Genomic DNA, 22924 nt, shown 5'->3' with positions numbered 1-22924 from the left:
GTATAAAAAATAACTAAGACATTCGTTTTTACGAAAAAAATATATACCGTGTAGGTATTTTTGCATAATATTTCACCCTGAATTTTTTCAAATTTTTAAAATTGGTGAAACGCACCTTTAAAAATAAAAAACCGCATTTTTTCGGTTTTTTTTTCGTCTTTTGATACAATTTTATACATGTTTTTCAAAAAAGGTAACACCGTCACTAGAATTGGTAAAACACTGAAAAATAATTGGGGTTTGCTTAATAAAAATTTTTTGTAACGCCATCCATTTTCAAGATACAGGGCGTTGAAGAAAACCACATTTTTTACGATTTTTCCGAAACTACTGGCAACATTGTAATAAAACTTGGCGGGTTTTAAGAGGTAGTTATGGTGCATATTTTGACATACAATTAAAGATTTGATATTCATCATTGGCGCGCATAGCGGTAATGGTCTGAACTTCTCAAAGAAAAAAAGATAGTACGCCACTGACATATTTCAAATTAACAATCATTTTTGAATTCCTCGTTCAATTTGCGATAAAAAACTATGTTCTCATTTTTTCATACGACGCGCCGTTTTGCTGCAAAAAATAAAATATCTTAACCCTTACAAAGTATTCGAATTAGTTTTTATAATGGATGTACTATAGTGCGGCCGATATGTGAAACAATTGCACATTTAATGATACAAGCATATAATTTGGACCACATATACTACACATATAAAGGTTCAAATTTAGATATGAGGCCATCTCAGATTTTGCCTTTTACAAAAATGGCGGGCGTTCAAAATGGCGGCTATACTTATGTGTTAATAGTACCATAACTTTTGAACGAAAAGTCCGATTTCAACCAAATTTGGTATATAGTTTTTTTTATTTACAAGAGGGATGTGGTGAACCGGAAGAATCGGTTTACCAGAATTCTGTGTTTTTACTGGTTGTTTATGCAAAAATATGTTTTTTCAATTTTTTCCCTCTGTATATACTAATTTTTCAAAAAGGTAATACCGCAATTAAAAAGAGCGTAAGAATATTTTGTTGAAAATGTTTTGAATTTTTTGGTTATGTTAATTACCATTTAATAAATGCATAACGTATTTTCACATGTACCTATGTGTGGCAAATTCGTGCATTATAAGAATTATTGTGCATTTAATGGTAGAAGCATATAATTTGGACCACATATACTACACACATCAAGGTTCAAATTTAGATAAAAGGCCATCTCAGATTTTACCTTTTACAAAAATGGCGGGCATGCAAAATGGCGACTATACATATGTGACTTATAGCACGATAACTTTTGAACTTAAAGTCCGATTTCAACCAAATTTGGTATATAGATTCTTTTTTAATGTGTAAGACCAAGGTCTTGAACCGGAAGAATCGATTTACCAGAAGTTGTGGTTTTCCTGATTTTTATATAAAAACATGTTGTTTTTGTACCAATCCTTTCACCCTGTATATATTAATTTTTCAAAAAGTTAATACCGGCGTTGAAAAGAGCGTAAAAATATTTTTTAGGAAATATTTTGAACTCTTTAGTTATGTTAATTACCAATTAATAAATGCATAACGTATCTTAACATGTACCTATAAAACTATGTGCGGCGCATTAGTGCAAATAATATAAGAATTATTGTACAAAGATTCAAATTTAGATATGAGGCCATCTCAGATTTCGTCTTTTACAAAAATGGCGGGCATTCAACATGGATCTACCGCACATAGGTACGTGTGAAGATACGTTATGCATTTATTAAATGGTAATTAACATAACAAAAAAGTTCAAAATCTTTCCTAAAAAATATTTTTACACTATTTTCAATGGCGGTATTACCTTTTTGAAAAATTTTTATATACAGGGTGAAAGAATTGAAAAAAACAACAACATATTTTTACATAAAAAACAGTAAAAACACAACTTCTGGTAAACCGATTCTTCCTGTTCAAGACCTCGATCTCATTCATCAAAAAAAGAAACTTGATACCAAATTTGGCTAAAATCGGACTTTTCGTTCGAAAGTTATCGTGCTATTAGTCACATACGTATAGCTGCCATTGTGAATGCTCGCCATTTTTGTAAAAGGCCAAATCTGAGATGGCCTCATATCTAAATTTGAACTTTTGTATGTGTAGTATAATATACTACATATTATGTGGTCCAAATTATATGACTCTACCATTAAATGTACAATAATTCTTATAATATTTGCACGAATCTGCCACACATAGGTGCATGTGAAGATACGTTATGCATTTATTAAATGGTAATTATAATCAACATAACTAAAAAGTTCAAAATATTTCCTAAAGCATATTCTTACGGTCTTTTCAATGGTTTTGTTACCATTTTGAAAAACTAAAATATACAGGGTGAAAGAATTGAAAATAAATTATTTACATAATATAAAATAGTTTTACATAAAAAAACCAGAAAAAACACAACTTCTGGTAAACCGATTCCTACAGCTCACGCCATCGATCTTGTAAATCACAAAACGAACCTAAGTACCAAATTTGGTTGAAATCGGACTTTTCATTCAAAAGATATGGTGCTATTAGTCATATATGTATAGTCGCCCATTTTGAATGACCGCCATTTTTGTAAAAGGCAAAATCTGAGATGGCCTCATATCTAAATTTGAACCTTTATATGTGCAGCTTATGTGGACCAAATTATACGCTTGTATCATTAAATGTGCAATTCTTATAAAATTTGTCACGAATCTGCCGCACTACTACGAGTTTATTATGTATGAAGATGTAGAAACTACTAGAAGTTCGAATACTTTGTAAGGGTAAGATGTTTTATTTTTTGAATAAAAATGGCTCGTCGTATGAAAAAATAAGAAGATAGATTTTTTGTCACAAATTGAATGAGGCATTCAAAAACGATTGTTAATTTGAAATATGTCAGTGGCGTACTATCTTTTTTCTTTAAAAAGTTCAGACCATTACCCCTATGCGCCCCAATGATAAATATAAAATTGTGATCTAACATAATGTAATGTGATTGACTTTTGAATGTGCTACATTATGTTTCAAGCTTCCCGTGATTATAAAATAATGAAATACAATTTGCTATATAGGTATTTGTTCATCTTTTCCATTATTATAAATTCAAATTATAAACTTTGTAAAAGAAAACTATTTTTTAGAAACCTCAATTGAAGACCAAGATATTCTAAGTGACCTTAACCTAATATCAAAGCTTACACAGGATAATTCAAATATCGAGATTGAGATTGAAACAGACACACCAGGGCAAAGATCTTTTAAACCAAAATCTGTGAAACTTATAGTGATTAAAGATCTAAGTGTACCATTAATTAAAGTTGATGCTTTAGAAGAATATTGTAATAGATTGAGCCAAGAAAATAAGAATCTTAAGGAGATTTTAAAGGAATTACCGAAACAGTCTTCTAGTTTACCGTCTCTGACGGATAATACAGGAAAAAGTAAGTACATTTAAGAATATTGCTGTTTCGTGTTTAATTTTATTATTTTTACCTGTGTAATCCACTTTTGTGGCCTTTCCCCAAGTATTATACAGGTTGGGCCAATGAAAACAGTCCTCCTCGATATTTGGCAGTATTTATTAGATTTTAAAGAAATGAGGAAAAAGGTCGATTTTTGTTCTATGGGGGACACATTTTTAAGATACATACATCTGTCATTTGTCAACCCCTTCCCTTCCACTTCCCCAACCTCTCATTTTTAAATAGGTAATATACCATGTGCGTCACATCATTAGAAAAGCATTTACATGAAATATTCAGACATAACGATTTTTTTTATTTTGCACCGTCTTAGCCAAAAGTGTCTTAATTCATTTAACACACACACATGCTCGTATCAACCCCAGCCCCGAGGGACATGTGTGTTCCAATGGAAAAGTGGAACCCACATGTCCGAAGATCAAACCGGTCACACTCCGTAATGGAGTGGTACCTATCTAACCCCCCAAGCTATACCACCACCCCTCCCCACCGAAGGACATACCGAATGGGGGGCGTTGTACTTAGCGTTACTTTGGATGCCCTAGGTAATGGGACATCCTTCATGTGGTTAAGCCTCCTGATTTTAGGGGTAGCTAGAAGAGCTTTTCTCCCTATTAATGACTTAGCTAATTTGTTACTTTACTTTGGACTTGTGTCCTAAAAAAATGTGTTTCGGACATCAAGGCACCGATCTAAATCGGTGTCTCGCTGTCCAGACCGTGTGTGCTCGGTCACTCAGCCGCCTAATTGGCAAAATAAATTTTGTTCTCCTCGACGGCTGAGCGCCAGAAAGGTGTGGCCATCAAGCCCATGTCTGTCGGTTCGTGACCTGGATGCTCAACTTCCGCGACTATGATCCATTTGACCTACCTGAAGGGTACTTAGTGCCTCAAGGACGACGTTTTTGTTTCGACTATTATGTGGCTATATCAATTCTTCCTTCTTAAGGGTTTTCTCTACAGTCCCTGGCCATATTATTATGACTGTTTAATATATATAGCTGTGTAACAGCGTAGCAAGGGGCTGCGTGCTAGACATGACATGGCTAACTTCAAGCCAGTCAACATGGTTGTCACTTGTATGATTTATTGTATGTAAGATGTTTAGTAAGTTTTATAAAAATATATAAGTTTACTCAATACTATGATTGTTTGACTTATAACCCATTAAATAAAGTAGTTTAAACATGGCGCAGTCAGTAGGATATGTGAGAAATACAGACCAAATAATTTTAAAGAACCAATGATGCCTCATGACATTCCCAGACTAAGATTCAATAAAGTTGGTACAGACATTTTAGAGTATGGTTCAAAAGCATATTTAGTAATTGTAGACTATTTTTCGCATTGGTTGGACATTTCAATATTAAAAGATAAAACCTCCAGTTCAGTAATCAACTCATTTGAAGATACTTTTAGTAGATTTGGATATCCAGAAATTTTAATTGCAGATAATCTACCATTTACTTCGGTAAAATGTAAAAATTATTATAGAGAAAAAGACATTACAATTATGACATGCACTCCACATTACCACCAGAGTAATGGACTTGCAGAAAAAGCAGTCAATATAAGCAAACAAATTTTAAGAAAGAGTAATGAGGAAAATGTTGATTTTAGAGATTTGGTGATGGAATATAATAATACCTGCATAATAAATCTTGATGCATCTCCAGCTCAAATTTTACAGAGCAGGATCCTGAGAGGACAATTACCAACTACAGCTAATAAATTAGAACCTACAATCCAGAAACAAGTATATAAGAATTTATGCAAAGAAAAAGAGAAATTACAAGTACGTTATGATAAGACAGCACGAAGAAAACCAGTAGAGTTTAGAAAGGGAGATAGGGTAGTAATAAGAAGTTCAAAAGATAATTATTGGCGTAAAGCAATTGTGTTAGAAAAGGCCAATGAACCTAGATCATATTGGGTGAAAAAAGAAGATAACAATAAAATTATTAGACGGAATTCACACCAAATGAAACATTCATACACCACAACACTTGAAAAAGAACTCATTTTAGAACCCGAGTTGTACCCTGATATTCAGTCACAAAGTGTTCATAAAGATACCACTCACATTAACGTAAATGATAGTGTTAATAAAACCATTAGTTGCCCAAGCCCAAATGTAAAATCAGTACCTACATTGAGTCATAAAGTCAACCCAAATATTGAGACTTCTAACAGTTATAAGACGAGAGTTGGTCGTAATATAAAGACCCCTTATAGATATCGATCTTAGGGGGAAGGTGTTTAATATATATAGCTGTGTAACAGCGTAGCAAGGGGCTGCGTGCTAGACATGACATGGCTAACTTCAAGCCAGTCAACATGGTTGTCACTTGTATGATTTATTGTATGTAAGATGTTTAGTAAGTTTTATAAAAATATATAAGTTTACTCAATACTATGATTGTTTGACTTATAACCCATTAAATAAAGTAGTTTAAACAATGACCACCTATGAATTTTTACAAAAATCAACTATTCCACTAGGTACGTTTTGTTTAAAATATGATTTTTAAATTAAATTTTGTGATGTAATGTTAATGTTATACATTAACTACAGTCGGAAAAATGAAAGAATACCCATGAACGAACATATAAAACACTCTGTATTTTCCTGTCACTGTGTCACAAAGAAAATTGGCCAGCGCAAGTACATGTAATAATAATTATTACATGTACTTGCGCTGGCCAATTTTTTGTATGACGCGGTGACAGGAAAATACAGAGGGTTTTATATGTTCGTTCATGGGTATTCTTTCATTTTTCCTACTGTATATTATATTTAATAATAAACACCAATAAAATATTTGAAAATATTACATATTTATATACTTTTTAATATTTTGTTGAACTTCTGACCTTAATCAGATGGAAAATATTTGGGAGCTTTTAAAACGAGTATTTTCCGATGAAAAGGTCACTAACGAAATTGTTTTGATTGAAGAACTAATATATCATTGAAACAACAATGACAAATTAAAGCAAAAAAAATTAGCTACATTCAGAGTATGTCAAGACGGATACAAGCGCTAATCAAAGTTAAAGGGGGCTCAATAAAATATTGGAAAAATAAAAATATGTGATATTTTCAAATGTTTTATTGGTGTTTATTATGAAATATAATACATTTAATAATAAACAGCAATGAACCATTTGAAAATATCACATATTTGCATTTTTTAAATATTTTGCTGAGCCCCCTCTAACTTTGATTACTGCTAGTACCCGTCTTGGCATACTTTGAATACAGTTAAATTTTTTTTGGTTTAATTTGTCATTGTAGTTTTAATGATATATTAGTTCTTTAATCAAAACAATTTCGTTAGTGACCTTTTCATCGGAAATTTCTCGTTTTAAAAGTTCCCAAATATTTTCCATCTGATTAAGGTCAGAAGTTCAACAAAATATTAAAAAAATATAAATATGTAATATTTTCAAATATTTTATTGTTGTTTATTATTAAATATATTAAAATTAATGCATAACATTAACATTGCATAACAAAACTAAATTTAAAAATTATATTTTAAACAAAACTTACCTAGTGGAATAGATGATTTTTGTAAAAATTCATAGGTAGTCATAATAATGGCCAGAGACTGTATATCCAGCTAACTGTGGTCTGGCCCGTCTATGTACCGTTCTTTGGTTTTCGTCATAGTAAGTCAATTCTCTTAATAATCTGCTAGGATGGTTCCTGACATTGTTAAATATTTCGTCTGCTCTCTCTTCTATCATTCTCAGGACTTTCTTTTGTTCCGTATGCTCAAATACGTATCTTAATGGGACATATCTAGGTATATTTAGAGCTTCCCTGATCATGTGGTTTTGGATGGTTTGTATTTTTTCTTGTTGGTTTTACACGTGTGCCCCCATGCGGCTGAGGCGTATGTTAGTGTTGGCAAAATTATACAATTTGCCATCCTAATCTTTGTCCTAAATCTCAGTTTACTCTTTCGACCTATTAGCGATGAGAGTTGACTCCTAAGGGCTTAAGCTTTGTTGATCGTTTGTTTGACGTGATCTGTAAAGGTAAGCCTTTTGTCTATCATTACGCCTCTTGATTTGACCATTCAATTTGGGTATCAAATAGGGATAGTACCTCGTTTGGTGTGCCTCTTCTTTTTTGGTACACGACGGCCTGTGTTTTGTCAGGGTTGACAGCTATTTTCCACCGCACACACCGTTTTTGTAGTTCGTCAAGAGCTCTTTTTAGGCGTCTTGTTGCAAAATCTGGGTGGGTACTGCTAAAGGCTATCGCTGTATCATCTGCGCATAGATACATATGCGCTGTATCATCAATTCATTTAAAATACATCTCTTAAAAATGAAACGTAACGCCTATGGTTTGCTAATATGTACGTCATTTTTTCTGTCACACCAAAGTTGCTTTTCTTCTTGCACACTGTTCGTTTTCAAAGAATATGGAAATAACCTTAACTCGTTCTGCAATAGAATATACAATTTTGGAAGTATTGAAAAATACCTAAACTTATTGACTAACAACAATGTTCAATAAACTGTCAGTATCAAATTACTATAAATAAAAATTACTATTAATAATTTTGTTTTAATTTAGTTTTGATGTGACAGAAATAATGACATACTAGCAAACCATAGGCGTTCGTTTCATTTTTAAGACGTGTTGTACTTTAAATGAATTAACGCTTTTTTTGCAAAGACGGTGCAAATATCGAGAAAAAAATCGATCGTGGACAATCGTTATATCTGAATACTCCATCTAAATGCCTTTCTAATGATGTGCCGCACATTATAATATATCCCCTATTTAAAAATAAGGGGTTGGGGAAGTGGCGTATTTGAGCTAAACTACAGTCGGAAAAATAAATAAAAGATTACCCATGAACGATCACATCAATCACTTATTTTGTATTTGCTGTCTTTTTCTATAAATAACAAACGATTGTTATAGAAAAAGACAGCAAATATAAAATAACTGATTGATATGATCGTTCATGGGTAATCTTTCATTTTTCCGACTGTATATCCTATATGTCCGGGACTATATGTCCCGTTTAATTTTGGATTACTCTGTATATCTGTTACTGTGAAAGTCCGAAATCCGGTGAATGTTGAGATACATCAGTAAATGTTAACATTCACTGATTCGCTTGGCGTATGTCCGAATTATTGGTTGAATATTATATTTTCTAACATTCACCGGCTAATGTCGATATTCATCATACATTTTTGGTGTATGTTGTATGTTAAAAATATATATTATGTTTTATCAAGTAAAAATAAAAAAATTGTTAGGTTTGTTGTTTATTTGGAAAAATTGTTATATTAGACATAAGATTATTGTATTTAAAACAAACAGCACAAATAGCGATTGTTAACTAAAATATTATCAACATAGCAAATAATTTTTTTTTAAATTTTGATACCCAATATGAAAACAAAAACAAAAATAGGAAATTTATTATAATAAGTATAATATTATTTATTGCAACAACTTTAACTACTATGACACTTCGAATTGCACAAAAGTCCCTTGCACTTACAACGTGTATAGCCTTGTCGTCCACTTTTCGAATTAGCACAAGCTGCTTCTCTTAACGACATTTCATCAGTTGTAATTTCATCCATGGAAAGTAATTTTTCTTTACAAATTGCGAACTGACTGCGTGTGAAAAACTGTTTGAAGGTACCATTTTTGTTTGCTAATTTATAATAGTCTGAATCCTCTATTTCAATAACCGCTAACACATTTCGTGAGTCAGTACGACCACGGTCAACGTCAGGCACTTTCATTCTGACAGTATATATACTAGTTATGGTTTGTTCAACAGTAAATGGTTTGAATTAAATTAGTGCGGTCGTAAATATTATTAAATTTATCTGACCTGGTCCATTGTTAAGACCCACCCGGAGCGATAAGCCACCGAGGTAGACAGAGTTGGTCTTTTGCAATTAACACTGACTAGACGGTACTCCCATAATAAAGCCTAAAATAAATTTTACCTGAAACCGGGTCTTTTATACTATTATCGGTTAATTCGGGCTGTTTATAGTGGTAACTAATTGAACTTAACCATTTACTGTTTAACATACCATATAACCGCGTATTTCCGACATTCGCCGAAACTCTTTTGCGGTTGTCGACATACACCGATGATAGTCCGAAACTATAACCTCCTCCTCAGTCGTTTCCTCATTGCTGAGTGTCGTGATTCTTTATAATACGAGCAACTATCTCTTTCCATCAGCTTCTGTCCTGAGCTTCCCTCATGGATTCAGAGAATGTTTTTCCACTGGCTTTCTGTACTTGATCCGTCCATCGAGTAGGTGAGCGACCTCTACTTCTGCGCCCTTCAACCTTTCCCGAAATTATAAGTCTCTTAAGATTATCATCACTTCTGTCAATATGGCCGAAAAATTTTAAGACGGTGGAGAGGCAAATAGAGGAAAGTCGAGTCTGAATATTAAGCTCTTGGAGGATTGAGTGATTTGTTCTGTGTTACGTCCATGAGATCCGAAGCATTCTTCTCCAGCACCACATTTCAAAGGCGTCAATCCTTTTTCTGTCGTCCGATTTCATTGTCCATGTTTCGGATCCATAATTAAATATGGGAAAAATTAAGACACATACTAATCTTATTTTTTACACGATTGATCATTTTTGACTGTTTACCGTGACGGATTTTACGTCAGTAGGTGACATTTACTAGCAACTCGACGGTAAGTAATCCAACTCGACGGTAAGTACTCCAACTCGACGGTAAGTAATTCACTTACCGTCGAGTTAAAAAATCTCTTAATTTTAATTTATTTTTTGAAAGAATAAAGAAAACTAACGAATTATTTATTAATATTAAAACTTATGGTACAATTTGTTAAATTATTTAATGAATTATTTATTTATTGATTTATTGATTCTTAAATTCTTGCCTTCGCACCATTTTTTAAAACTTTGGTAGGTATTTTGATAACGAATTTTGGATTTTTCGGGAATAATTGCGGAACACCCTTCTTCCCAAGCCCGTTCAATTTCTTCAAATTCACTTTCGCCCATATTTTAATTTATAATAATCAAAATTGTACTTAAAATTATTGACAACTAAATAAAAACTCAATTCTCCATTGTTGTTATGCACCCTAGTTACTACCTAACAACCAAAGTATGTATCTTGATAAAATGAATGAAACTAGTCAATATGACGAAAATGTTTAATTTTATAATTTATAATGGTATCAATCGTGCAAAAAACGTTATAAGCATGTTGAACGTTAAGGTTAACCGATCTCAAACAATTGGCTTCGATCGGTATAAAACCCTTACCGTTCTCCATACTTAATATACTATTGGTGTTCTTTGACAAGGAGCGATCTTTTCATATTTTCGATAATCGATAGCGTTTTTGGCCACGCCACTATAACAAAATATAACAAACTATAACACAATTTATAAATATTCGGTCTTTCACCAAGGCATTTGGTGTGTGTCGACATTGACCGGTGAATGTCCACATACACCAATTTCGGACTTTCACAGTAACATATTTACAGTCGGAAAAATGAAAGAATACCCATGAACGATCACATCAATCACTTATTTTGTATTTGCTGTCTTTTTCTATAACAAACGTTTGTTATACAGTCGGAAAAATGAAAGATTACGCATGAACGATCACATCAATCACTTATTTTGTATTTGCTGTCTTTTTCTATAACAAACGTTTGTTATACAGTCGGAAAAATGAAAGAATAGGGCTTTTCATTCACAGTCATTTGTTTCGAGCTTCTGTCATATGTCGTATAATCCGTGTATATTAATATTATACACAGATTATTCAACATATGACAGAAGCTCGAAACAAATGACAATCGATGAAAAGCCCTATACCCATGAACGATCACATCAATCACTTATTTTGTATTTGCTGTCTTTTTCTATAACAAACGTTTGTTATACAGTCGGAAAAATGAAAGAATACCCATGAACGATCACATCAATCACTTATTTTGTATTTGCTGTCTTTTTCTATAACAAACGTTTGTTATTTATAGAAAAAGACAGCAAATACAAAATAAGTGATTGATGTGGTCGTTCATGGGTATTCTTTCATTTTTTTCGACTGTATTAGATATTGAAACTATCGTAAACTTTGCAAAAGAAAACTATTTTTTAGATACCTCAATTGAAAACCAAGAGATCCTAACTTATCTAAACCTAAAATCCAAACGTACACGGCATAATTCAAATATCAAGATTGAACCAAGCGCACCAAAATATAGATCTTATAATCCTCAACGCGTGAAAGATATATTGCTTAAAGATCGAAGTCTACCAATAATTAAAGTAAATGCTCTAGAAGATAAGTGTAATAGATTGATCCAGAAAAATAAGAATCTTAAACAGAAGTTAAAGAAATTACAGAAAGAGTCTGCTAGTTTACCGTCTCTAACGGATAATACAGGAATAGGTAAGTAAATTTAAGAATATTGTTGTTTCGAGAATAATTTTATTATTTTTACTTGTGGTATTGGGTAATTTGTTATCAAAATAAATACGGAGTTTAGTTTTGCAGTCATACAGGTTGAAGGTTCACATTTTTTAAGATACTGTTACAAAACTTGACTTTTTTATGATCTTTTAGGCACTAATGTTTAGTTTTAGTTGACTTTATTTATTTTTAATAACTTACTTCTAAACAAATGAGGAACACTGAATTTATATCCTTTATTTTACAAACTACGATATCTAATTTATTTATTACTATAAATCTAATAATTTATCTAATTACAAATTCAAAAATATACCGCGCCCGTTACAAATCAAAGTACACCGACGACGGTTTCAAATTCACAACTAACACGATATACAATTTTGTTTCCTTTTTATAGAAACACAAGCTTTCGCGAAAATTCAGGAAAGAAATTGTATGTTTGCATAATACAGGTAAAAGAATATTACAGAAACATCGAGAAACAATATTTGCATAATAAATCAACTAATAATAAAAAATCCACAAGGAAAAAGTTTTCCTGTAGTTGGCTGTATACCATGTAATACAAAAAACTGTAAAATCCGTTATAAAAGGTATATTTAAAATCCCTCAAAAGGGCTACATCACAATCACATAACTAGTTTTCGACTGGTTTACCAGTCATCATCAGTGCTTACGTGCAATGTATGTACATGCTAATCACCAAGATATTATTTAACAAAAATATGTGGGTCAAAGCCCTGTAAAAGTAGTCCGTCAATGAAACATCGGTTTAAAATGCTACATTAGGCGTGGATGTTTAAAATATTTTGCTAATATGCCCCAGGTAACATCTTTTTTTTATTATAGGTTATTCACTACACGCAATCAATAAATAAAAAAATTATAAGCATGTTAGTTGTTTGTTTAAGGGCTGTAAGTATAAATTTGGATTTGTTATCCAATGATAACAAAGACTCCACTAGCTTCTTAAATTATTAAACTGTGCCCTGAAAGGGTAAGTAGTTCACTGCACGACACTTCACTTCACTGCTGCTTAAAACCTATGTGGTAGTTCCAGTGGTTTGTGCCTCCTCAGTCTCCGAGTCTGCTCACTATTATCCAGCAGGTTTAGTGCAAGATTATTAGGGTGGTTTTCTAATTTTACCAAATAGCGGCTGCTGTATTTACTCACTGTCTCCTTTACTGTGGCTACTTGAAGATCGTTTCTGATTTCTCTGTTAGGTATAAACCAAGGTGCATTTGTTATGGTCCGTAGTACCTTCGACTGGAAGCGTTCCAATATCTCTATGTTTGAGTTTGCAGCCGTACCCCATAGTTGTACACCATATGTCCATATTGGTTTTAAGGCTACTTTATACACCAATAATTTGTTTTTTAAACTAAGCTTTGACTGTCTTCCCAATAGCCAGTAGTATTTGCTGAGTTTCAAGCCAAGTTGTTTTCGTTTGTTAAAAATGTGCTTTCTCCAGGTCAGTCCTTTATCCAAGTGCATCCCTAAATACTTAACGCTGTCAGATTGAGGCAGATCTTGTCCATTTAGGGCCGGTTGTTCGAACGCTAATCAACATTGATCACTATCAAATACTTAATTACTGTCACAACTGTCAATGTTAACTTTGGTTGGGTTGCCGAAAACATAATTATTGATGACAATTATGAAATTAGTTAATCAATTATGTTAATAATTGTTATGTTAATTGACTAACTAATCTCATAATTATAATTAACTATGTTTTCAGCAACCCAGCCAAAGTTGACATTGACAGTTGTGACAGTAATTAAATATTTGATAGTGATCAATGTTGATTAGCGTTCGAACAACCGGCCCTTAGTGTAACAGGTGGCACTGTACCTCTGCATTTGGTAAATGTAACTTACACTGATTTTACTTCATTGACTTTGATTCTCCAGTTTCTTGTCCAGTCCTGAATTTTCACTAGATGTTGTTGGAGAATTCTTGCGGCTATGACTGGGTCTTTGTGTTTGACCATTATCGCTTTATCATCTGCAAAGGAAGCTGTGATTGTTTGGTTGCTTACTGGAAGATCAGCTGTGTACATAAGATAGAGAAGTGGACCAAGAACACTACCCTGTGGTACCCCTGCCTTTATCAATGTGATTTCTGATGCTGTATGTCCGTACCTTACAGTAAAATATCTTTTTTTTAGGTAAGATTCCATAATAATGTACAGTGTGTGGGGGAGTAATTTTTTTAATTTAAATAGTAGTCCATCATGCCAAACCTTATCAAAAGCTTGACTCACATCTAAGAGGTAACATCTGAGCCGTGGATTTGACTTGTTCACATGGTGAAAGTATGACGGCTTTCATACTTTCACCATGTGAACAAGTCAAATCCACGGCTCAGATGTTACCTGGGGCATATTAGCAAAATATTTTAAACATCCACGCCTAATGTAGCATTTTAAACCGATGTTTCCTTGACGGACTACTTTTACAGGGCTTTGACCCACATATTTTTGTTAAATAATATCTTGGTGGTTAGCATGTACAGCTGGTTCCAAAAAAAACTGATACGACTCTTAAAGTGTATTTTGAATGACAAATACTTATTATTTACATACTGTCACTGTCACTGCCAAATATTAAAATTTGTCAGATAACTTATTTTGTTCAACCTCAAAAAATGGCTCCACGTGCTAGCAAAGAACTAAAGCCAAGAATTGTAACGAAATTAGAAGATGGTTTGTCACTATCTGCCGTAACGAACCATTTTAACGTAAGCAGAACAACAGTTTTTAAGATTAATAAAAGATGGAGAGAACAAGAAACTCTCGAAAGAAAGCCAGGTTCTGGAAGACCAAAAATATCTACCGCTCATGAAGATCGTAGGCTTTTTGAGAGATTAGAAGAGAATCCTTTTATATGATGTTGATATTTATTTTAATATATGAATTAACATAAATGTAATCAGTTGTTTGTTGTTTGTTTGTGTATTTTATTATTTGTCTGTCATAATAAATATAATATAATGTCAGACCAATCAAATACACTGCTCAAAATAATCAAATCTTACTAAGAGTCGTATCAGTTTTTTTAGGAACCAGCTGTACATTGCACGTAAGCACTGATGATGACTGGTAAACCAGTCGAAAACTAGTTATGTGATTGTGATGTAGTTTTTTTTTTAATAATAAAAACTTCTAAAAAGGTTCCTCGTCGTAAATCAGCCTCGAAGTGATTTATGGGCTGGGGACAAAACCAGTTGACGGTCGGCACCTTCGCAACAATACTCAACTGAAATTTAAATTTTAAACTCGGCCTGCGAAGCCACAAACATGGTAGAATTTCGATATTTTGCTTCGTGCTAGAGATATCGGACACCCTGTATAAATGATTATCTTAATGTTTATCAATAAAGCATTGAATACCCTTTCAAATGAGTTGTCACACGACATCTATTCTCATTTAAAAAAATCATCGATTACGTAACCACGCCCAGATGGATAACGTCACTAGCATATTTATTCCAAAAAATCATAATTTAAAATTAAAAATTGACTTATTTCGGGATTTACTTCCAAGATAGTAGACCAGTAAGGATCTGTTTTTAGGTGGATGTGAGAGGTGGCATTCAGATTTTTGCGGATAAAGTTAGGTGATAACTTCGTTAATAATAATTGATTTATGCTCCTTCTCAAATATGCCCGGAACATTAATAAAAAAAATAAAATACTTAAAAATTTCAAAAAATTTCGTTTTTTTCTACTTTTTTTGCTTATAACTTAAAAACTATTCATTTTAGAACAAAGTCGTATAGGAACAAAACAAAGATAATTAAATTTTCTATCAGATGCGATTGGTTAAAAATGTCTTAATTCATCACCCTTGCTTCAAAATTGCAATAAATATAAAATAAGGGGGCAAAACAAGCCTGTCCTTATTCAATGATTTTCCATCACTTAGGTTACACTTGGAACCTTCCTAATTCTCTTAGAAAATTTTTGCAATGTGCTAAAACCGTACACCAAATTTCATTAAAATTATCTTACTAGATTTTGCATAATAATTTTGCAATCTAAACTTTTTTTAAAAAATTAAAATTTTTAAAAATCTTGCGCAACAAAAACTAGAACAAACAAAGATTTGTCAATTTTTTTACATATAAAGAAGTACTCCACCTATCTAATGCACTTTACAGAATTGAAATCGGATTATTTAAGCAGCCTCAGCAATGTTTTAAAATTATAAACAATTTTTTGGCTTATAAACAAATTAGTGCTGTGGCCAGGAGGGGTGCTACGGGCTCCTTTATTTAGATGGACTTACCCAAGTTTTTTTATGTATTTTGACCCTTATAACACGAATTTTTTGGGTAACAGTTGATACGGATGTCGATAAGATTGTTATAAACAAAGAACTTGAGAAATTACATAACATCGATTTTTCGCAAAATAAAACATTTTTTTGTATTTCTTGGGTAATTCGAAGCAAAAAAGGTTCTTACAAGTTTTTTCGTAGGATGCATAGTTTTCGAGATAAACTCGGTGGAACTTTCAAAAAATCGAGAAATTCCAATTTTTGAACGCGAATAACGTTTGATTAAAAAATAAAATAGCAATACTGCTGACAGCATTTGAACGTTTAAGTCAAATTATACCGGTTTTAATTATTTGCATTGCTAAAAATTAATTTTTTATTATTAAACAAAGCTATTTGTTTATAAGCCAAAAAATTGTTTATAAATTTAAAACATTGCTGGGGCCCCTTAAATAATCCGATTTTAATTCTGTAAAGTGTATTAGAAAGGTAGAGTACCTCTTTATATGTAAAAAATTAGCCAACTTCTAAATGGTCTACTTTTTGTTCAGAAAGATTTTAAAAAATTTGAACTTTTTTAAAAACATTTAGATTGCAAATTTATTATGCAAAATTTATTAGGTCGATTTTAGTGAAATTTGGTACACGATTTAAGTATGTTACAAAGAATTTCCTAAGTGAATTACCAAGGTTCTATGTTTCACCAAAGTGGTTAAAAAATATTGAATAACAACAGACTTATTTTGCCCCCTTATTTTGTATTTATTGCTATATTGCAGAAAAGGTAATACCTTAAGACATTTTTTACCAGTCGTATATCATACAAAATTCAATTATCTTTATTTTATTTCTCTACGACTTTGTTCCAAAACGAATCGTTTTAAAGTTATAAGCAAAGAAAGCAGAAAAAATCGATGTTTTTCGAAATTTTTAAATATTTTAATTTTTTTATTAATGTTCCGGGCATATTTGAGAAGGAGCCTAAGTCAATTATTATTACTGAAGGTGTCACCTAACTTTATCTGCAAAAATCCGAATGCCACCTTTCACATCCAAAAATAGACGTTTTTTCGCAGATCCTTACTGGTCTATAGCCCATTTACGAAAAAATGAATTTATTCCAACCTTTAAGTGCTCACTATATAAATTAATATTGTAATCGAATTTTAAATTATAGCGCCAATGTCAGGGCCTCGATCGTTTCGGTATATCAGCCATTGACACAGCTTTTGAACATAAAATAAATTTTATGTTCTAAGCTTTTGATTGACAGATGACATTGAGGGCACAGAACAGAAAACAATCAGAATGCCGTCTCTGATTGGCGGAATAAGTACGCGCGTTCGCGCATCTTGTTCGTGGATTCGTGGTTCGTGCACGTGCAGAATGTAGACGGAACAGAATCGGCCATCTTGTAAACGGAGCCAGTGTTGTTCTTGTTCAGTGAAATTTTATCTGGTGTGCATTGGAAACAATTGGAAAGTTCAGTGGTAGCGGGACAGCGGGTGTTCACTGTTTGAAATTTATGTTCATTTAAATTATTTAAATTGCTATTTAAACTGTAGATAAGATAATGGGCAAGGCACACATAGTATGTGCAGCAAAAAATTGCAGAAACAAAGCATATAATTGTGATGTTTCTTTTTTCACTTATCCCAAAGATAAGGCAAGGTAAGAAATAATGAATATAATACAGATAATAGTTTAAGTTAAAAACTTTAAATTGAATTATCAAATAATCACACTGGTCAACATGAATTTTGAGTCTGAGTTCTGTACCTCTGATTTTAATATACTTATTCCTGATTAAAGAAAGAAAAAATATTTTTATCTAATAAAGTTTGCTTTTGTACTTACCAGAATAAGATTTAAAATTTTATGAAAAAGTTCTATTTTTTAATTTAAATTACCTATTTTTAAAAGTAAACAAATGTTGAATTATATATTTTTATTAACTTTACTTCTAAAAAACGGCATAAATTCTTCTTAGCATACCTGTCCGTTCCGAATGTTGGCGATCATTCTGGCCATGATGACTTTGTTGGTTGCTATATGGAATAGCTGTGTTGAGGTCTTTCTATATCATGCTCTCAGGTTCCTTTGGAGCCCTGTTGCCCTTTTTACTTCAATTTTACTTTGTAAAATGCATTGGAGTAGCTCGTATCTGCCTTGATTTCTCATTATATGTCCCAAGTACTGCAGCTTACGGCCCTTCACGATGTTGACTAAATCTGCCGCTGTGTTCATCCCCCATAGTATTTCTTCATTGGTGACTTTGTGTGTCCATGGTATCTTCAGGATCCTTCTGTACAACAATAGCTCAAAAGCCTGAAGTTTTGATAGAGTTTCTGCCATCAATGTCCACGTTTCTACTCTGTATAGAAACACTGAGTACACGTAACATTTGAGGAGTCTTATTTTCATTTTTAGAGTGAGGTCATGGCTCTTGAACACAGAGCTCATAGTCAAGAATGCACTTTTTGCCTTTTTGATGTGACATCTAATCTCTTGGGTATTGTTCTAGGTCTATATCCCGCGTATGAAAAAAAAAAGTTGATTAATAGCAAGCTGAAAATTTGTTAATAGCTTAAGGGTGTCTAGTGGGATAAACTTTTATATATTAGAACACTGGAACAGGGACAGTTTTAATTGTGGAACAGGTTAAAAATTTGGAACGGTCGCACTACGAAAACGGCACATTTATTTTGTTTGACAGAACAGACTTAAACTCTGTGAACAGAGATTAAACTCTCATGCAAAAATCAGACTGCTATTTATGACCTGTCATAATTCCTGTCATTTGACATATTCTACATGCTCCACTCATTAAAACGCCCAGTTGGTGATAAATAGCAGTCTGATTTTTGCATGAGAGTTTAATCTCTGTTTGAAGAGTTTAAGTCTGTTCTGTCGGACAAAATACATGTGCCGTTTTCGTGGTCTGACCGTTCCAAATTTTTAACCTGTTCTACAATTAAAACTTCCCCTGTTCCACTGTTCCCATATATCAAAGTTTATCCGACTAGACACCCTTAAGCTATTAACAAATTTTCAGCTTGCTATTAATCAACTTTTTTTCATACGTGGGATCCAGACCTATTTCACGACTGTTTCTAGTTCCCAAATAGTTGTCTTGTGAGACACGTTCAATTCTCATTTAGTTCACAAACAGATTTGCTCCAGTTAGCTTGGTTTTGCTGATGTTTATATCTAATCCATATGTTCTTGTTTCCGTTATTTTATTAATTTTATTCACGGCATATGTAAAACCCATAAATACAAAAAACAATGCCAATAAAACTTTAAAACATGAAGAGCTTTGATATTTGTATTGTGTAAACAAGGACTGTCTCTTAGGAACCCCCAAATGTATTACCATCATGTTCTAATTATGTTCTCCTTGATACCGTGCATTGAAGTTCATTACGTCTTGGTAAAGGCATTCCCTCTGCTCTTCTGAATATGCACCCAAGTTGTCTTTAACTCGTTCACTGCCAGAGTGTATTGAATGGTTTTTTATGTTCCAGTGGTTTTTACGTCCCATGGTTTTTTTACGGCCAGTAGTATATTGCAGATGGGAAAACATTTTCATTCTTTGGACCAAGTTGCGCAGAAGTAGATTTCCACGAATAATGAAGTCTTATTAAAGAAGTCTTATTTCCTTGACCAAGTTGCGCAGAAGTACATTTCCACGAATAATGAAGTCTTATTAAAGAAGTCTTATTTCCTTGACCAAGTTGCGCAGAAGTATATTTCCACGAATAATGAAGTCTTATTAAAGAAGTCTTATTTCCTTGACGGAGAGAAGGTAAATGCGTGGCCAAAGTGTCCTACATATTTGCTTTCTCCTATTTTCGTCGTCTCTTGTGCTTATATATTGTAAAAGCCAGAGATACAGGATGCAGCCAGAAAGCAGTTTATTAACGAAAAGTCTTGGATTTAAAATATTGTTTATTATATTTTTATTTCAATTATTCTAATTGTTTAAAAAGTAGTAAACTTTGTATCTAGGGCTTTTCGTTGTTTTCCTCGTTTTTCGAGAGATGTCGCTAGATTGCGTCTCAAAAGGTGGAATCATTGTATCGCGATGGTTTCCCTTAAATAGGCAGGGTTGTTAATATTCGCTTCAGAGTTGTGACTGCATAGCTTCACTGAAGATGCATGGGATGCTGAAATAGCTACATGGAGATGGTGGTCCAACTCTGAATCGAATAAAAAAAAACTGCCTTTATTATTTTTCATCTTTACTCAGAATTGAGTATTTAGAAACTGTCTTTCGGACCTTTTCCTTGACGGAGAGAAGGTAAATGCGTGGCCAAAGTGTCCTATTTGTTTTCTCCTATTTTCGTCGTCTCTTGTGCTTATATATTGCAAAAGCCAGAGATACAGGATGCAGCCAGAAAGCAGTTTATTAACGAAAAGTCTTGGATTTTAAATATTGTTTATTATATTTTTATTTTAATTATTCTAATTGTTTAAAAAGTAGTAAACTTTGTATCTAGGGCTTTTCGTTGTTTTCCTCGTTTGCGAGAGATGTCACTAATTGCGTCTCAAAAGGTGGAATCATTGTATCGCGATACCCTTAAATAGGCAGGGTTGTTAATATTCGCTTCAGAGTTGTGACTGCATAGCTTCACTGAAGATGCATGGGATGCCGAAATAGCTATATGGAGATGGTGGTCCAACTCTGAATCGAATAAAAACAAAAACTGCCTTTATTATATTACTTATTAAAGAAGTTTACGCCACCCATTTTAAGAAATTCGTGGAAATGTGTCTCTCATGAAAATGAAAAAAAAATATTCTCGATCATATTGACCAAGCTGGCCTGTGGGAAAGCTACTTTCTCTGTCATATTGACAGAGACGGCAGCGAACGAGTTAAACTGATCCAAATGAGCATGTAGCATGTGTACTTTAAGAGACATCCTGCAACCCATGACTTTAAAGCGGTCAAGCATATTAGAAATAAGCTCTTTGTAATTGTCAGCCTCTGATAGTTTCTGAAAAATTGTTTTAAAAATTGAAAGGCGTCAGAATATTGACGAAGAGCCTTTACGAACTGCTTCATGAGACTTAATTTTATATGAAATGGGGGCATTAGCATGATGGGGCTCCACATTTGAAACTTGCTCCAATGAGACCATGAGTGCTGCTGGTAGTAAAGTACATCGGCTTTACTATCCCATAAGCAAAGGTAATATTTAGTGGAACCGCCTTGCATTCGCACCAGAAAACCTACCATGTTGAAATCCCCTATCACTGGCCAGAGATACTCTTCATATTTTAAAACGAAGCACCATTTTAGCGTTCTTGTAATTTTCTTTGAGCATTACAGAATGAGCCACAGGAAGAGATGGAAATATATTTCCATTGTGAAGAACTGTTTTAAGCTTCTTGTAGAGCTGTCAGACAAAAATTTTTGGCTCTCACTTTAATGAAATCGCAACAGATGTAGTCCACGTCATTTTTACACTTTTTGGAAAACATTTCTAGTCCTTGCGACACATAAAACACGTTGTTCCACTGCAATGCTCACACGTACACTACCATATCAGTGTGCCACTCCTCACTTCACACACACAGTCCCCCTCACCCCTTTTTGGCATCTTAAATACAAGGAATCCTCAAAAAATCTGACAAAACTCCGTATATTTAATTTTTATTATCTAAAGGTACAAAAGCAAACTTTATTTATTATTTATTGAGTTTCTGTTTAATTTTGGATGTATATATACAAACAGAAAATATTTACTAAATAACAGACTCAAAATAGTATATTAAGTATGGAGAACGGTAAGGGTTTTATACCAATCGAAGACAATTGTTTGGAGGAGGAGCGGAGCGACGGCGCCAATTATTGTCTGAGATCGGTTACCCTTAACATTCGACATGCTTATAACGTTTTTTGCACGATTGATACCATTATAAATTATAAAATTAAACATTTTCGTCATATTGACTAGTTTCATTCATTTTATCAAGATAGATACTTTGGTTGTTAGGTAGTAACTAGGGTGCATAACAACAATGGAGAATTGAGTTTTTATTTAGTTGTCAATAATTTTAAGTACAATTTTGATTATTATAAATTAAAATATGAGCGAAAGTGAATTTGAAGAAATTGAACGGGCTTGGGAAGAAGGGTGAAAAGTTTTAAAAAATGGTGCGAAGGCAAGAATTTAAGAATCGAAGAAAAGACTCTATTGGCATATTTCGTTCAAAGACATATGCAGTTGAAAGCTCCTGGAAGCCTCTGGGCAGAATATTCAATTATTAAATCCACCGTTTTTCTTTATGATGGCATTGATATTTCCAAGTTTTCAACTTTGATCGCGTATTTGAAGAGAAAAAATGTTGGCTATTCACGGTGTGCAAGTACTTGGAAGGGAAACGAGAAACGACCGTGCGCGAGTCGCGGAGAAATATTGCAACTATCTTAAATAATTCATATTGTCAACTGAAATTGTCAAATTGACGTATATTTCATACCTTCTGTCATTGAAGCAGAAAAATTATATATTGCTCCACAATATCGATATGATATGCAATTATTATATAAAGGTAAATTTAATTAATTGTATTTTGCTTGCAGTACTGCATTTTAATAACTAATTTTATTTACTACATACAATTGTTTACGTTTGCATTACATAACCTGC

The 22924-nt window shown here is 33.0% G+C and overlaps 1 protein-coding gene across 4 annotated transcripts in view; it reads left to right on the top strand.

Moving 5' to 3' along the window:
- Nucleotides 1–22924, top strand: part of LOC114332213 (uncharacterized) — a 110595-nt gene that overhangs the window by 56659 nt on the left and 31012 nt on the right. For 3 of the 4 annotated variants that reach the window (XM_050642129.1, XM_028281970.2, XM_028281969.2), the window contains 2 exons: nt 3153–3452; nt 11647–11955. In XM_050642129.1, the coding sequence (XP_050498086.1) occupies nt 3153–3452; nt 11647–11955 (609 nt within the window). The remainder of the gene's footprint in view (nt 1–3152; nt 3453–11646; nt 11956–22924) is intronic. The other variant, XM_050642130.1, reaches the window with a different exon arrangement.

The sequence above is a fragment of the Diabrotica virgifera genome, chromosome 1 (genome assembly GCF_917563875.1).
Source record: "Diabrotica virgifera virgifera chromosome 1, PGI_DIABVI_V3a".
Classification (NCBI taxonomy): domain Eukaryota; kingdom Metazoa; phylum Arthropoda; class Insecta; order Coleoptera; family Chrysomelidae; genus Diabrotica; species Diabrotica virgifera.
Note: the sequence above shows the minus strand (reverse complement) of the source record. Positions and strands in the feature narration are given on the sequence as shown.